The sequence below is a fragment of the Lissotriton vulgaris genome, chromosome 8 (genome assembly GCF_964263255.1).
Source record: "Lissotriton vulgaris chromosome 8, aLisVul1.2, whole genome shotgun sequence".
Lineage (NCBI taxonomy): Eukaryota > Metazoa > Chordata > Amphibia > Caudata > Salamandridae > Lissotriton > Lissotriton vulgaris.
The window spans coordinates 162,063,114-162,081,926 of NC_141696.1; the positions used below are offsets into that span (position 1 = coordinate 162,063,114).

Consider the following 18,813-nt stretch of genomic DNA (forward strand, 5'->3'; position numbering starts at 1 on the left):
CAGAGTTGAATACATTTTTTTACTTTTTCTATACCTTACCATAGGGAGACAGCACAGTTGGGGCAGAGACCTTCGCATGGTAAATTATAGGGAAAAGATGCCAATATTATTCCATAAGGAGATTTTGACAGCAGTGGCAGATATATCTACATGGCAAAGAAGAGGGAAGGGTATTCAAGTTGGAAAAAGTTTGTAAAAATATGTTTATGTTATATATTAATGTAAATTATTTTCATATATTTATTTTAATTGTAGAGTTAAAGAGAAAATGCTGAAGCACTATTAACTATGTTCAAATTCGTTTATTTTATTTAAAATGTATCAAATTACATTAAAATTTTTCTTCTCACAGTAAATAAAGAAATTCCGACCTAAAGCAAAAATATATTAAATGTGATGCATAGAATTAATGAAATGCAATTATATTTAAAGAAAATTATAATTTTTTTGAATACAAAAAAATCTTGAATATTGTAGAATTAAAATAATATATGTTCTATCGATATATCATTTTGCTAACGTTAAATTATTTGTTTATGTTTTTAACTAATTTAAAACAATTTAAATTAATTTAATTTAGCATTATTTCCTATCTTATTTACATTTAAGCCCCTGCCTCCATGATTTTCGATGGGAGGGTGTTTCAGAACCGGGGTTAGCTATGTGTTGTGCTAGACTTACAACTATTTTTTTAGTAGTAACTTACTCTTTTAAGCTCGGCTTTTACCTCTTTTTACGAGAGAAGATGGGCAAGTTTACACTTTAGACTAACTTTACGCTCAGATTTTGTGAATAGACAAACGTACTAAAGTTAAGATTCTCCTTCATCTCCTCCCTAATAAATTCCAGATAATGATAGCACAGGCAAAATAGAATGTTCAGTTCAAGATTTATTTTGGCAAAAACATATAGTTATTATCGTTTTTGTCATAGTATTAAAACATTTGAAAACGTGTGCTCACTTATATACAGTTACTGTACCTCAAACTATATTTCACACAGCCGTACTTTCTTGTGAATTATTTGAAGCAATAAGGCCTTCCACTTTATCCCCATATAGTTGCAAGTAGGTATCCACCATAAAATCAAGGTCACCTTTTACGTCATAGTTTACGTAAAGTAAAGCAAAGTCACTTGACCTGTCAGCACTTGGAGTGTCTCTTAGATATGCTTTCAATCGCTTTCGTCCAATTTCATATTTCTCATTTTCAACTTTCATCACAGGTAGGATACATAGAACTTTCAACAAAGCATACATGTTAGGGAAGAACTTCATATCAGGCAAATGTAAAGCTTCATTTATGCTACTTGGCAATGCCACATCTTTTCCTCTGTGCTTCCACTTGATCCTCCAGCAATGAAGTTCTGCAGAAAGTGTGTCTGGATTCGGAAGATCATGCCTGTACATTTCAGAATGCTGCTCCTCACTTGTGCTAAATTTCAGTTGCCCCATGACGGAAGGCACCAGAGATAAACATTTTAGAGCTTTTAGATGTTGCTCTGAAAATATATCTTTAAGTTCACGAATGGTGTTTTCTACTAGTGGAATACTGAGTATCTCCTTGTAGTAACTTTCAATTAACACATTGGTTTCTTCATTCTGCATCTGTACTCCAAGCATCTCTCTTGGGGGTTTAACTGGAATGTCCAATTTTGTTGCAAGATTTGTGGCTTCTTCGAACCAGAACTCATGATAAACTTCAATGTTTTCCATCACCTCATTAAGCGAATGCAGCACAGCAGTTAAGCTACCTGATGCAAAGAAAACATCGGACGTTAATGCTTGCAAATTTTTTCCAAAAGCTCTTGTAAAAGAAAGTGCATTTTTTAAAACCACAGCAGATACAATAAACTCAAAATCTGTAACTGAATACCAAATTGAACTTGCCTCCCTTAGTATGTATGTGGTATATTTAGGTAATGCATCTTTCCTAATATTTTCAAAGAAGATGACTAGTGACTCCATCATGTCTACCAAAATCTCAAAAGTATCATGCCGATCACCCCAGTGAGACCGGCAAATGTCCTTTAGTTCATTACCCTTTTCTTCATTGTTTTGAAAAATATCTGTAATGGTATCTTCCAGTACAGTTACTAAGAGTGGGTTGACATTAAAAAACATACAGATTGCCTCTATTGTTCCCAGAACAAACGAAACACTGGAGATGGACATGGATTTTGCAAGCCAGATATTCAGGGCACAAGAGGACGAGAGTGAGAAAACAGCTTGAGGGTACTTTTCTAAGAGAGTATTAACCACAACTTTCATGTTTGAAACACATTTGCTATCAGGCACATAAGCTTGTCCCCGGCAGTATTCCAAGTTTAGCCCCCATTTTTCAGTAACTGTTGCGTGAAACTGGGCAGCCAAGATGTCCGCATCAGCTTCATAAGGTAGGACCCCTAAAAACTCTTCTCTCAAGTTGTTAGAGTCATCAATAAACCGCACAAACACAGGCAGGTAGTCTTCATCGGCCATTTCCACCACCTCTTCAATGATGATTGAAAAAAAATGAACATCTCTTACTTCGCGGATGAGTTCTTCCCTAACACAGCTCCCACAAATTTCCAGCATTTGTTTCAGTTGCTCCTTGTTACAGTAGGCTACATTTACAGCAGTCATCTCAAAACGCTTCCTCAGAACTTCATCACCACAATTCATTCTGAAATCCATAAGTGCTTGAAAATTATCAGGGGTAAATGCATCCTCAAAGTTGTCATCATCATCATCATGGTGTCCAGTCAAAAGAATATTTTGTTTGCCCATAAAGACCAAATTTTCAAATAAGATCTTTAGATAATCTTTGTTATCTTTCTCTTCCTGCGTTAAAGATCTTGTTTCCTCTTCATTGTGGAGTTGAATGGTGTTTTCAATTCTCTCTTGATTGGTCAGTTTCTGCGCAGAAACTTGATCAACTGAAGAATAAAAGAAAAATATATAAAATAATATATTAGTTCAAACTATGAATATCAATTGTCTTAGTCTGGCACAACCTGCTAGTAAACTTCTACCCATATAATACAATTATTTCCCTGATCCTATCGTCACTGATTTTGTTGAGAAAAAAGCAAGAAATTGCTTGAAAGATGTCACTATTTTCCTAGATTGATGGCAAATTTAAATTTTTTAGCATCTTGCAAGGGTCATAGAAAGTGTTAAGTAAACCCTATTGCAACAGAGTACAACATAATGGACTAATAAACCAAGTCAAAATGTTACAGCACTTAAATCCAACTGGGGCTATAAAATGCATTTTTGTTTAAGGCTTCACAAAGACCTATATCTTCTCCTCTCTGAATGAATAATAATGAAGCTGCCTTTTGTAGACAAATCTCAACATGCAGCATTCATAATCAAGGAGTTGTTTGCCCGGCACAGCATTTCTTTATGAACATGTACAATGTTCCTGAAGGCCTCAATCACCAAGAGCATGTTAGCTTAAAGGAACTATTTCATCCTTACCCCAGCTGAATTATCAAAAGAATTGCTTGGTTGCTATCAGGGCAATTACACCACCTCACATTTGCAGGTGACTCATCAATTCCCTATTGGCTCTACAGCAGGTCCTTTCTCTGCCTAAGATCAGTTACAACACTAACAAAATGATGAAAAAGAAAAGAACCAACAAATCTTAAGAATAAAACAAGATCAAAGGAAATACAAAAGCACTGGCATATAGAAAGAACTAGTGTAGTTCAGAGAAGACAAAAGCACAAATGAGATGCATTTTAAGAAGTGTTAGAATCTATGAAACTTCTTAGCTTAATTTGTTTATTAGTTTCCCATTTGAAAGAAGTGCATTCATACATTATTCCGTTTATGATTGCGGGTAGTTACAACGAGTAACAAATCAACAAGAATGAAACTTAACTAACATTGGCCGTATTACCACAGTGATTAGTCATCATATAGTACCATCAGGTAGGATCAGCCTACTCTGTGCCTAATTGGTCTGGGCTTAACCAGTGTGTCGTGTCAACTGTTGTGTTTTTGGTTATTATGTATAGTGTTCTATTAGAATCAAGTGTTCCGATCAGTCCTCACATATGACTCTCAAGGTGTGCACCTTATATGGGAAGGGATGGTCTGTTGCTAAGGTAATGCTCTATGAGAATATGTCTTTTGTTTTAGTGAATCTCGGGTTGTTTGACCTGATCAGGGGATTGTAGTTTATGAGGGTCTTGTCATTTATCTAGTTCAGTGTCAACAGTGTTCCCTTCTAGGATGCTACACCTATACTTTCTTGCAAAGACAGTCTCTTTTTCCACTAATTAGTTCTCTCTGCTACACACCCAGTTGTGGCATCATTGTTGATTTTCAGCACATGGGCATATTTCTTTAACTAGTAGCGTTGCTTGATCCATGATTTTTTCCCAGCTTCACTGTGTGGTGCTCTTTTGTTTAAACCTAGAATGCAGGCTTCCATTCTGCGCAGGATAAATCTGCCTGTGAGTTCAGAGATTAGTAACTGTTTTCCAATATTCATTCAACACTGGCCAATTCTAAAACGTAGTTTTTAATGTCTGCATCACTAGCTAGGCACATTACACATGTGCCCACTGTATTCAGATATATCTTGGGGATCGTTGTGCTGTCACTGAGGACCGGTACAATATATTACATCGGATCAGCTTAAATTTAGCATTTCTCGAGTCTTTGAATAGTAACTCTACAGCGGTTGACTATTCTGTATTTGTAAGCAGTTTTTCTGAATCCACTTCCGACTTCTTTCTAAGTGTTGCGAGGTAAATCTTTGTCTGGCCTGTGATGCTGCAGTAAAGGGTGGTATTGCATTCTGTGCCTTGCCATGTGTTAGTAACGTATTTAGCATTATATAGCTAATAAGTTCAGTGTCCACCACACTGCCGGATTTCTTTAACCCCTTGGGTGCGGCCGCGATTCTGCGACAGTGCAGCATTTTTATTGAGTGGGTGTGTTCATGACGGCCCCCAGCTGTCATCAGCACACAAGCACCGTGATGCATGACGGCCAGGGGCCGTCATCAGCACCGAAGGGGTTAATAGTGAAGTCATTGCTACATTCCGGTAGAGTCTTATTTACACACATTTCACTGAATGTCAGTAGAATGCCTTGCGCAAAAACGTTGCCCATCTTAAATATGTTTGCCCTTTGCTATACTGTATAGGTAACCGCTTTAGCTTCCAGAAGTAGAGCGATAATGGGAGCTTTGGTGAATATGATCTGTAGTCCCAATATATGGCCAAGTCATTGCTTCCATCCATGCCTAATAGTCTTGAACAGATCTGTGTTTTACTGTGTATGTCTAGTGTTGTAGCTACCAGTGATGTGTCATGGAGTGGGCATCTGGTATGCTTGGGTTCCTCTGTGAACAGGTTGCCGAGCCATGTGGCTAACCATTGTGATTGGGCCAATAAGTAGTAGCATTCAGAGTACGGCTCCTCAGCCCTCCCTCCAAAGTTGGAAACTGCAGTTTTCACTAATCCATCCTCTGTCTCGCATTGTCCCACACAAGATCAAACAGCAGCGCATTCAGTGTTTAAAATATCGGTTTAAGGGCTTTCCCCAGTACATTTCCCCCCAAAAATGTACAAAAACGGGGAAATACAGTAATCCTTGAGAGAGCTAACCTGACCATTGCAGACAGTGGTATTTTTTCAAAAACTGGATGGATGGTTTGGTGGCCGTCTTGCTAGTATTTCCCTCTATGATGTCCGTATTTCAGCAGTACACCTGGCCCCAGAAGACTGAGGTTGGACTGTGGGGTGAGACGCCTGAGGGGCTCTGGAGACGGAGTGCAACCCTGCCCTTGTGTACCACCTGGTAGGGACACCCTTAACTGAGAGACCGGCGGTATACACTGCTGGGACGTGAAGACGGCCTTTCTCGTGACGAAGGGTCCTGGCTGCGGCACCCTGAACAGCCGGTGTGGCCCCTGCTCGATAGTGGGATCTCGTCTGGTGTGTCCGGCTTCCTTGGGCACTCCGAGAAGAGCCCTTCCAGGCTGAGAGGACCGTGGTGCTGAGTTGCTGCGGACGGACTGTGAGCCAGAGCCTGGCGTATAGAGGGTGAATTGCCTACCTACGTACGGGCGCAAGCGGGATGCCCGGGAGCCTTCCTTTGCTACCAGGAGATCCCTGAAGGGTCTTTTTTTCTGAGTCACTGGGAGATCCTGCGGGGACTGGACTCAGGCGGATCTTATCTGCACGGGTTGTAGTGTGGGCCTTTTTCTGCCACCAGGGGAGCCTTACGGGGACTTTTCTCCGATGTCCACGATGCGAAAAGATAAAACGCCCCGGGCTACGCAGCCCAACACCATAACGCAGTACACCAAGCAGCGACTCCCCTCGCAGAGGATTACGCGCCATTCGGGACCGGATGAGGGGGACCCAGCTCCTGAAGAGCCCTCCCGGGCGGAACTGTTAAAAGCGATTCAGGGGTCCCATTCTGCCCTGGAGCGGCAAATTGCGACGGTGTCCATCGACGTGAATTTATTACGGACTGACCTCCGCAAGGTGGCCGACAAGGTTACGGATGCGGAGGGGAATATCACCGAACCGCAAGGGGAGGTGGCTTCGCTCAAAGAAACAGTCTCGAAACTTACTGCCACGACGGAGGCGCTGGAGAGGAGGGCAGAGGATGCGGAAGGGAGAGCGCGCTGTAGTAACATAAGGGTGCTGGGTATTCTGGAACGGGCGAAGTCAGGCAGCCCAGAACGCTTCCTGGAGCATTGGATTTGTACGGTGTTGTGTCCTGCAGGTCTGTCAGACGTTTTCGTGATTGAGCGTACCCATAGAGCGTTGGTATCGCCGCCGAAGCCCGGAGCTCTGCCACGGGCCCTCATTGCCAAGATCCTCAACTATCGCGATAGAGACTGCATCCTTAGAGGGGCAAGGGGGTCTGTGGATCTCGCGTTTGAGAATGCAAAGGTCTCTATTTATATGGACTATACCCAATTGGTCAAGGAGCAGCGGATATCCTTCCTGGAGTTAAATAAAAGCTCCGGGAGATGCACCTACAGTATATGCTGCTCTACCTGGCCAAACTTAAAGTCATTCCCCAAGGAAAGTCTGGGAGTGGCTCGAGATTAGGGGGGATGCCCTCCCACCGGGAGAGCGGGGAGTACACCGCAACACATGGGGGACAAGACCGCAGCAGAGGCGCACCGGCGTGCGACGGCGTTGTTCCCGTACAGATGGGGGAGAAGAGGGACGACGAGTCACGGTGGGGGGAGGATGGAGCCCTCCGCCAGGATTTGATGGAGTCTGACCGCTTGCCACCGGAATCGAAGTCCCCTCAACCCCCCCCCCGGGTGAAGTTCTCGTGCCAGACACGCTGCAGCCCACCACGGATATTATTTCCCCTACCAGTGCTACGATTTCAGAGACGGCCTGGGCGCAGGGGCAGGTGTCGGAGGTGTCGGAGGCCCCGCAGGGAACAGAGGAACTGGTACTGCATGGATTGATGGACTCTGGGCCTGGTAGTTGACCGAGGACGGACTGTAAGGGAGCCACTACTTAGAGGGAGGCTATATCCAGTCATATTTTTTCAGAGGCTGGGGTGGGGTGTTAGCGAATGAAGATCTGAACACACAATGGTATCCTTTACTGTAATGGCCTGAGTATCTTACGGACGAGGGGGCGCAGAAACTGGGTAAAAAGTGGAGGGGTCAGATATTCCATTCCTCATATTCTACATATGCTAGAGGGGTGTTGATTTGAGTGGTGCCTGGGGTCCCATTCGCAGTCCAGTATGTGGAAGCAGACATTCAGGGTAGATACCTGCTCCTCAGGGCAAAATTAGATGGTAGGAACATTGTCCTTTTGAATACATATGCACCTAATGTGGATGATCCGGGCTTTTTTCAAGCTCTCCAAGACGTCCTGATTTACGATTTGGGAACTACAATTCTTTGGATGGGGGATTTCAATTGTGTTCTAGACCCGGTCCTCAATAGGTCCCCACCACGGGAGGGCACAAAACCCTGAATGACTGCCCGGCTTCAGGAGGTTATGGAGAATATAGGGGCTGTGTATATTTGGCGTCAGACTAATCCGACGCAACAAGTTTACACCTGTTTTTCCCCCACTCATAACACATATAGTCGCCTCGATAGGATTCTAGTTGCTAATGCGGAGAATAACATGTCCATTGATGTGACACATCAGGCGCGCTTTCTATCCGACCACTCCTCGGTAGCATGTCTGGTACGATGGGGAATTCCAGTTTCCTGCCCACGTACCTGGAGTTTTGTGGTGGATATCCTCCGGGACCCGGTGGGGAAGGCGCATGTGGAAACGACCCTAGGGGACTATGTGGACCTTAATTGGGAGGAGGGGGGCTTCTCGCTGGCCACCAAATGGGAGGCCCTAAAGGCGGTGGTGAGAGGAGCCTGTATGGGACTCAAGTACGGAGTCAGGAAGCAGCTTCTACAGGATCTGCGAGCAGCAGAGGACACGCTAGCACAAGTCCAAGCAGCGGCGCCCTCTAACGACCTACAGAGGGTGGAGGAGCACGCAGCCCTTGGTAAGGTCCATGATATTCTGGACCGACTTGATAAGTATATCCTTGGCCAATATAGATAGCGGCTTCATAGGGAAGGAGATACATCGGGCGGCTTTTGTCATGGATACTCCGGAAAGAGCAGACCCCGGAACGTATCGTGGCTCTGCGAGACCCCAATGGGGACGTGGTACATTCGGAGCGTGCGCTTCTGGAGTCCCTCAGATCCCACCTTCAGCAGGTATACACTGTGGACCCGGACATATCTGCGGCTTCTTATTCCCCTTATCTGCAGGGGCTGACCCTCCCATCTACAGCAGACCAGGAGGAACTGGATCTGGCGCTCACGTTAGGGGAGGTACGGGCAGCTCTGGCCTGCCTGCAGCGCGTGAAGTCACCGGGAAGTGATGAATTCCCACCAGAGTTTTATCACAAATTTGGAGACACATTTTCGCGTCTCCTAGTACAGGTCTTTACTGAGGCCTTTGAGAACGGTTCTCTCCCGCAGAGCATGTCCAGTGGGGAGATTTGCATGATCCTTAAACCGGGGCGGGGGACAAACTCGACCCTTCCGCGTATCGACCATGATTAATACGGATGTGAAAATCTTGACTAAGTTATTGGCCACTTGGCTGGCACCACACATGGAGCTGTTGGTCCCTCCGGACCAATGCGGCATTATTGAGGGGCGTAACACCGCCATGAATCTAAGGCGCTTGAATCACATTGTACATGAGGTCCAGGGGTCAGAGGACCAGACGGTGCTAGTGTCCGTTGACCTCACCAAGGCGTTCGATACACTGCACTGGGGTTACTTGCAAGAAGTCCTCCGAGTGATGGGCTTGGGCCCCAAATTTTGCCGCTGGATCCGTATCCTATATAACTTCCCCCGGGCGAGGGTACGACTGGGAACGGCGCGTTCGGAGGAGTGGCAATTGGGACGGGGTACACAACAGGGGTGTCCCCTCTCGCCACTACTCTTTGCCCTGGCCATAGAGCCTTTGGCTGTCCGGATCCGTTTGGAGTTGGCGCAGTGGGGCATATGGGTGGGAGACACCTGCAATGTTATATCCCTGTATGCGGACGATGCCTTGTTTTATCTGAGGGCCCCGCGGGAGGCACTGCCGGTGTTGCTCCATCAGCTGGATAGTTTTGGAGAGGCGTCGGGACTGAAACTCAATAGACACAAGTCCCTGATTTTTCCATTGTCAGGGCTTGAATTGATGCCCTGAGAGGATTTGCCGGAGCTCGGGCTACGATGGGAAATAGATAGTTTTCGCTATTTAGGTATTTATGTGGCATCAACGGAGGCGCGTTCACGGACCTGAAATATTGACAGGGTGATTAAGTCCCTGCATAGCTCTGTGTCCTTCTGAAACACCCTGCCGTTATCTCTCATGGGTCGGCTGGCCGTCGCTAAGATGGTGAAGTTGCCCAGGATGCTTTATACGCTTCAGAACACGCTATGTCCTCTTCTCTCAGGGTCTTTGGGACCCTGAATATGCTTGTTACGTCCCTACTCTGGGCAGACCGGCATAGTAGAGTAGCTCTTCATACAGTGGTGCGCTCCTATGAAGAGGGAGGCCTAGAGGCCCAGCGCTTTGATTTGTATTATTATGTCGCGCAGCTGCTACCGGCTGATAGATGGTTTGCGGATGCGGACGTTTGGGAGATGCAACTATTGGCGGGTAGAGCGACGGTACAGGAGCTGCGGGTGGCTTTGATGCGGGACAGGGGGGCAAGTGAGACTTTGCCCTACGTAATGAGACACACGGCGAGCATATGGCACCGATTCATAGAGAGGGTGTTGCGGATTGCGCCCTTCCACAGGGATTTGCAGATTTGGATCCTGGCGCCCATGTGACTATGGAACAACATATGTCCTTTCGGGCCTGGCGGGACGGGGGCTGTGAATCCATGGCCGACCTATACCCCACTGAGACCTTTTTGACCTATGAACAAGCGGAGGAGGACTTTGGTCTTCCTAGAGGGCAGTATCTGCACTATCAGGGGCTGCGCGATGTGGCGCGGTCGCTCTGGGCTCAGTATCCAGAGGTGCCCCCGACGACTCACACCTTGAATATTCTATTGTCTTGTGGTAGGAGACGTAGACTTATTTCCCTACTATATGCTGCCGTAAGTCGGGACTCTGCCCCACCGGTACCACCGGGGTGGGAGGCCTGGGAAGCGGACTTAGGCACACTACTGGACCAGGGGCAGCTTAAGCGAATAGGGGCCCTAACACAGAAGGTATCTTGTAATGCACGCTTTAAATTAATACATTTTAATTTCCTGCACCGCACCTACCTCACTCCAATCTTATTGAGTCGCTATTCAACAGGCAGGGGTGATAATTGTCCTAGATTTTGCGCAGAGGGGGCAGGGTTCCTGCACTTGGCTTGGGACTGCCCGCTGATCCAAATTTTTTGGGGAAAGGGTAGTAGAACACATAGGGGCCACAACGGGACTCCGTATTACACTGACACCTTTGCACTGCCTGTTGGCGCTGGTCCCTCGGCCAAAGAAACAAAAGCTGTCATATTGATTAATGCAATTGATGTTGGTGCTGTCCAGACGCAGGGTGGCTATCACGTGGATGGGCCAGAGGGCCCCAGAAATACGCACGTGGCTCAGGGATGTGCAGGAATGGCCCCTGGCAGAGGAAACACATATGCAGAGCTGCAGGACGGATGAGAAATTGCAAGAAGACATATTGGCCTGGCGAGCAATGTGTGCAGCCGGATTTGGGGTACGGGGTCACACTTCACATAGCAATTCAGAAAGGACGAGTGGTGAGCTATTCTCTCCGCAGGGATCAGGTTCTGAGGAGGAAGCCCCCTAAGGTGAAGCTAGTAGCCTGGATAGTGTATTCTGGGTGAACATGTTCCCAGGTGAGGCCTCCAGTCGGCGAAAAGTGCCTTAATGAGTTAGTCGATGTGTGTCAATTGATGGGGGTGTTTGTTGTTTGTGCAATATGAAAAATGAAAAAAAAAGTTTAAAAAAAAAAGTACCATAACAGTTCATCATCATAGCTTTATTTGTCCATTCAAAAACAATCATAAAAGAAAGCAGGATATCCAAACATTAAATATATAAAGGTGCAAGCCAATAAATACATATAAAAAGGGAAAATTACATCAAAAAAAGATTAAAACACCAATTTTTTTCATACGACGAAGAGCAGATTTGAAAAAAGAACGAACAATGGAGCACACAAGAAGCAAGCTAAGATGCTGGAGAAACTGCAGTGTGGAATTACAAGAAACAAAACCAGATCTTCTCAATCAATCTGTATTTATAGAGCGCAGCTCTTCACCCCAGAGGGTATCTGGACACTGAGATCTCGCTGGTCACAGTCAAAAAACCAAGACTCGAGTCCCCTCCTGAACTTTACCTGCAAGGGAGATATTTGCAGGTGGAGTGGTAGGCCGTTCCAGGCATTGGCAATGAGGTAGGAGAAGCAATGTCCTCCACTGTGGGTTCAGCAAATGTGAGGAGGGAGGGGGTATACGAGGGCTAGGGCAGCGGAGCGCAGGTGTCCGGTGGGTTGGTGAAAGGTCAGGTGGTGGTTGATGTATGCTGATCCCTGGTCGTGTAGGGCTTTGTAGGCGTGGGTCAGCAACTTAAACTGGCATCTCTTCTGGAGGGGAAGCCAGTGTAGATTCCTGAGGTGAGGGGTTATGCGGGTCTGCTTGGGAGGTTGAGTGTTGGTAGATGCGTTCTGTGTAGTCTGGAATTTCTTGAGGAGTGGGCGGTTATTCTGGCATAAAGCGCCTTTCCGTAGTCTTGCTGGCCTGTGACAAGGGCTTGAGTGACGGTCTTTCTAGTTTTAATGGGGATCCATTGGAAGATTTTCCGTAGCATGCGGAGGGTGTGGAAGCAGGCGGACGAGACTGTATTATCTGGCACTTCATGGTGAGTTTGCTGTCCAGGATGATGTTGAGGTTGTGGGCTTGGCCGGTAGTAGTGGGTCTGAGTTCGGGAGGCCATCAGTTGTAGTCCCACAGGGAGGAGTTATTTAAAAAAAAAAATCAGCACTTCCATCTTGTGTATGTTAAACTTTAGGCAGTTGGTCCTTATCCAGTTAGCGACACTCATCATGGCATTGCAGAAGTTTGTTCTCGTGTTGAAGAGGACTAGCGTGAGCGGGATGATGAGTTGGGTTTCATCTGCGTAGGATTTGATGTTGAGTCCGTGGGTTTTGACAATGTCGGCCAGGGGTGTCCTGTAGATGTTGAACAAGGGTGGGGCTGAGGGGTGATCGTTCGGGTTCGGTGCCGACAATGTTTTTTGGTTAGAAGGTGAAGGATGGTAGGCAAACTCTCTGTTCGTCCTGAGAGGAAGGATGCCAACCAATTGAGAGAGTCTCCCTGGATGCCGACTTGGTGGAGTCTTCTGATGAGGGTGTGGTGGGATACAGTGTTGAATGTTGCTGAGAGGTTGAGGAGGACGGGGCAGCTTTTTGCCCCAGCCGAGGAGGTTTCTGATGTCATCGGTGGCGGTGATCAGGACGCTCTCAGTGCTATGGTTGGTGTGGAAGCCAGAATGGGAGTCATTCAGTGGGTTGTGTTTTTCTAGGTGTTCGGTGAGTTGGTTGTTGATAGCCTTCTCAAGGAATTTGGTTGGGAATATGGAAGCAACAAGATGGGGCAGTAATTTTTTAGGTCACTTGGGTCAGATCGAGGTCTCTTCAGGAGAGGTCTGACTTCTGCGTGTTTCCATCTGTCGGGGGAGGCAGCCGTGTTGATGAAGGCATTGAGGATGTACGTGAGTTTAGTGCAGATTTCTTTGTTTCCAAGGTTGAAGACGTGGAGAGAGCAAGGGTCTGCGGAGTGGATGGAGGTCATGATAGTTGTGGTGTTCTGTGTGGTGACTGCTTTCCATGCGGTGAGCAGTTGGCTGGTTTACATTAAAGAGAGATGGTTGTTGATTGGAAGATGTTGTAGATGGAGGATATATTGGTGTGGAAGTAGTTAACAATGTGTCGCAGGGTTCCTTGGAAGGGTGGACCATGTTCTCGGGGGTTGATGGGAAGGAGAACTCTCAAACGATGTTGAAGAGTTCCTTACTGTAATTGGTGCTCGCTTCGATGTGATCATTCAGGGAGTCTCTTTTTGTGTCCTTGATGCGTTGGTGGTATTTGTTGAGGGCTGAATTGAAGATGTTTCATCTGTGAGTTCTCCTCAGGTGTACCTTTAATCAAGTGGGGGGAGAAAGAAGGGATTGTAATCCAATCAGCTTCCTTGCAGTAATGCAAAATATCAAGAGGGAATGGATCACTTGACCTGAGTAACAGGGTTTGCAACGTGTTTTATATTAAAAAACCCTCATTCATGTACACAAGCAGTGTGGTGGTATATCTTGGTTCTCCGCCATGTTAAAAACGTAACAGCGTCATCATTGGGCTTCTTTTTTGTATGCTTTCCTGCACCAGGAGGAGAACCACTGGTCATTGCAGTAGTGATCAACGAGAAAAGAGTGACAAGTGCTCAGGTGAAGTGAGTTAAAATGTGGAAAATTAGGATTCTCATATTTCCTGGACTGTACTTTTATTAAGTCTGGAATCGAGGTGAATCAAAGCAGTGTTGTGCGTGGGAAGACAGGTTATTAGTCTAACGCACTAAAATGTCCAAAATAGGTCGACATATTTCAGCCCTTTGGAATCGCCCTGTCAGGTCGGTGGGGGTTTCTTCAGGACCTCAGAAAAATAGTGGTGGCTGCGAATAATAACAACAGCCCCGGTGAACAACACTGTAGTTTACTTGATTCAAAAAAGCTCATTAAGTACCTTTAAGTCCAAAACTAGGAACCTCCTTGGGGTTCCGGCAGGCATATTAACCTGCTTCCGTCGTGCAGAGCAACTTGTGCTTGCTCTTCCTATGGTGCCCCGGTACCACCAACCCGACAGGGCGACTCCAAAGGGCGGAAACAGGTAGACCTATTTTGGACATTTTAGTGCGTTAGACTAATAACCCGTCTTCCCACGCACAACACTGCTTTTATTCACCTCGATTCCAGACTTATTAAAAGTACAGTCCAGGAAATACGAGGATCCTAATTTTCCACATTTTAACTCACTTCCCCATAGCACTTGTCACTCGTTTCTCGTTGATCACTACTGCAATAACCAGTAGTTCTCCACCTGGAGGAGGGAAGCATTCGAAAAAGAAGCCCAATGATGATGCTGTCAAGTTTTAAACATGGCGGAGAACCAAGATATACGGCCACAGGGCTTGTGTACGTGAATGAGGGTATCTGTTGGTGTGCCATCGCCTTTCTAGTCATTTTCAGATGTGTTTGATGGTCTTGAGTTCTGGTGTGTACCGACGGTTTGTCTTGTGGATGTGCTGGTTTTGGCTGGCTTCAAGGGGGCAACTCTGCTGACGATCCAGTCAGCAAAATTTTGAACAGCCTGTTCCAGGCTGGTTGCGCTGCCAGGCTGGAAAGTTTGGAGGGCATTTGTCTACTAGATCTCCATCACTTTGTTTTAGCAGTGGTGGGAGGAGCTCGGGGGCATGATGGGAGTGTCATGGCACCTGTGATGGTGAAGTGAATGATTGCACGGACGGTCCAGGAGAGTTTGGTGTCATGGCTGAACTCTACTCTGTCAATATAGGAATAAATAATTGTTTGGTATATGCAACATAACATTTGCAGAAAAGGGGACAGTGCAGTACAATTTGAGTAGAGGACTCATTGCATAAGCAGATCATAATATATGACTGATCAAACTGACCCAGGGGGAAACAGACAAGATGGCCATTCTGTCAGGGGGAAGGGAGGTGGGGGTGGGGGAGTAAATCTCTCTCCCTACGTCTCAGTGTTTGGGAGCCACTTCACACCTAATAAAAGAGCTATTCACCTCCTGGATAACTCTGAACTCTGGCAGAAAGGCCCATTTGGTTCAGGCAGGATAATTACAACCTTCTGAAAGTGTCATTTTCAAAATGGTCATATAAAATCTGACTTGACCAATGAGTTACATTTTTAATTGCTATTAAAATTGTTCCTTGAATTATTTTTCCAGCTACTCCCAAACAGTGCTCTATTAGAAAAATAATAATAATAAGAGCCAGGGCCCTTGTCAGGAGGCCACCGCAGCTTGCACAACCCATTTCCTCTGCCAGTGTTACCATGACACCACAAACATAATTAGTGACCATCACACTTCTATAAGTCTGACAATTCAAACTCAAACTTTTCAAGGTCCTCACAGCTATAACCATGGCTTGGGGGGCAGGTATTAGTCATTTTTAATGTATATTGAATGAATAAACAACTGTTGTCCTCATCTCTAAATTGGATAAACAGTGCCACCATGTGGCAGACTGTCATAACTGCAAGTGTTGACAATTAAGTGCTGGTGACAAGCACTGGAAACTACAGGCTCAATTAAGCACTTCTACCAAACCTAAGTTATGTATGATAAAGTGTTATAATGTAACCCAGTGCTTCCCTATGGAAAGAGCCTGCCTTGCCACAGAGACAAACCACTTTGGAGGTATTCCACGCCTAGGAAACGTGAAACATAAAGTATACATGTGCTATTTAGGGCATACCTTAGGGCTTAGGGGTTCTTTATTAGTATTGAAAAATAAGGTACAGGCCTGGTAGAAGGTTTATTTTGCTAGGTCGAATTAACAGTTATAAAACTGCACACTCCGGAAGTAGCGACAGACCCGAGGACATTTTACATTGTCACTTTAGTGGTGGCACGATATGTGCTGCAGTCCAACATTTAACTTGCAGGCCATGGGTACAATTTTGTACTTTACTTGGGACTTTTAGGTACATTACATTAACCAATCAGGATTGTAGCCAATTGTAATGTTTTTTAGGACTCTGATCACAAACAATGGGCACTGGACAAAAGCATCCCAGTGTGCAGAGTTCAAGAGCCAGCACATACAATATAGCAAAAGTGGGGGGGTTAACAAGCAAAACAAGGCTCTAGCTTAAAAGAGCAACAGCCATTTCCCAGGCAGTTCTTCTTGATTTTCAGTGAAGGCAATGTGGAAAACCTCTCTCCATTGATGGGGTCAGATCCTGCCTCACAACCTCTAGTCAAGTCTACTCCCTGTGCGAAGTTGGACTACCTCAACAGTTTTAGACCTTTCCTCAAATTCTGCCTTTGGTAGTATTGGTACTCTTTCGAGCATAATCCCAGCTCTAACCTGGTCCATGGAGAACCCTTTTCAACCAACAACCCTACCTGGGATAAATCAAGCCCTAGCCTACCTACCCATAAAGGCAGCCATGCCACTGAATAGCACCATGGCCAACAAGGTGATGTGGCCAATCTTGCCTCCCAGGTCAGGCTCCTGTCCCCGAGTGAGGGCCCCCAAAGTCAAGAAACCATTAGAGGCACAGACAGCTGTCAGTACCAGGAATCAGGCCCGTATCTATCCAAGGACAGGTGTAAGGGCCTGAAATTTCCTTGAAACAAAACAATTGGAGATCAATGGCACATGTTTCTTTATCATATTGATCACTTACGTTTTTGCTGTCTGAGTAGTTGTATTTCCTCTTCACTCTGCAGAAAGAAAATGTGTAATTAGAGAATTTCAGATACTTAGAAATTCACTAATTGCATACACCTGTAGATAAAACAATAATGTGCTAGGGAAATTTAGCCAAACATTAACATACTGGACCTGTTTCATGAAACAAAAAATCAGGAAGAAAGTGCAACTTGAGCTAGAGTAAATAAAAAAATGTGTGTGAACGTACAGAATTTATTGCAGAGGCACACAAATATTCGCTAATGATGAAAAGAGCACTGAGGAGTGAGGCGTAGAAGGTACAGGCTAGACACATCGCCCACAGTGGGATGTTCCAGGGCCTGCACTCTCCACAGACCAAAGTTAACTGCAAAAGTTCTGCCCTGGTGTAGGGATGTTGTAGGTGAGGGTGTATATCTGTTGATTGCACTTTTTAACCAAACCAAATACATCAATGATGATGCAGGGTGTGATCACTAGATTATAGGATTACAGGACAACCAGCTCCTGTTCTTCCAACATGCTGTATGGGAAACAGTGAATGCTAAAGAAGCAGGTATGCATTCTCACTCTCAGGGAGGTCCCTTCCAAGAAACAGAACATGTGTGGAGGTAGAACAAGTGCATACAATTGCATTGCAAATCGGGTCCACTGTGTGCAAAGCTGGCAATGTGCGACTCATTGAGGAATCCTCAAGTACATAAAAATAGAATGTTGATCTCCCAATGTGCCATTCCGAGAAATTCAGGATATTGCGCATTGAGGATACTTGTTGCTGCAGTAATGAATAAATAAGCCAGATTCTCCCACTCTTAAAGAAGCCTACCATAGACTCTGATGACCTTGCCAGTTACCGGACCTTCACTCACCTACCATTCATAAGCAAGATCATGGAAAAAGCTGCCTATGTTCAACGCCCAGATCACATCAGTGCTAATCATCTCCTACACTACTACCCTTCTGGCTTCAGGTCATGTTGTAGCACAGAGATCTCTACTTTGTACATTGTGGACAATGCCCTCCTGATCATAGATGGTAATGACTCTTAAAATCTGATATTGCTGGACCTCTCAGCTACCTTCAACACTGTCAACCATCCTGGAGTCTCAAATGAGATGCACCACATTCTTCAATGGTTCTCTTCCTACCATTCCAAACAACACCGGTTTGTTCACATGTGTACTTCCAGTTCCCAAAAGATACCCATCAACTGCGGAGTCTCCCAGGGTTCTATACTGTCATCTTCAACCTCTAAATTGAGCCACTTGGTGCTCTACTCACCGATACCAGCATCATGATTCAACAATAAGCCAATGATACATACCTCTACTTTAGACATCAAATGCCTCAAAGATGCCTGCACATCATTCAGATCTGGATGGCCTTTGCCTACCTGAAGCTCAATCTTAACATGACAGAACTCCTGGCTCAATGACAAAACTTGATAGATTTCAACCCTAACTTTCACCAAATGCCAAGTCACTTAGACTCATCCTGGTCACCAAATTAACCATCAAGGAACATATAGCCAAAAAATACAATACTCCTGCACGAGAACTCTCTTTTAAAGAAAATGAAATTGTTTCTTCCAGATAGCAATTTCAGAACTACTGTTCAATACCTTGCACTCTTGGATCTAGACGGAGGTAACCCCCTGCTACATGACTTCTATGCTCCACAATGGTTCCACACTGGCCTCACTTGAGGGCATCCTACAAACTGCAGCACAACTCATTCAGGGCCTGGGAAAATATGATCCCATCACTCTTATCCTGTTTCAAGTCCATTGGCTCCCTTTGGGGGCCCAGACCATCTTCCAAACCAGCAGCA

At 45.5% G+C, this 18,813-nt stretch overlaps 1 protein-coding gene across 2 annotated transcripts in view; it reads right to left on the reverse strand.

Moving 5' to 3' along the window:
• Window positions 1-872: 872 nt before the first annotated feature.
• Window positions 873-18,813, reverse strand: part of THAP12 (THAP domain containing 12) — a 110,126-nt gene continuing 92,185 nt past the window's right edge. For both annotated transcript variants that reach the window (XM_086933868.1, XM_086933869.1), the window contains exons 4-5: window positions 16,979-17,015; window positions 873-2,916 (exon numbers count right to left, since the gene is read on the reverse strand). In XM_086933868.1, coding sequence (XP_086789994.1) covers window positions 995-2,916; window positions 16,979-17,015 — 1,959 coding nt within the window. In that variant the 3' untranslated portion in view covers window positions 873-994. The remainder of the gene's footprint in view (window positions 2,917-16,978; window positions 17,016-18,813) is intronic.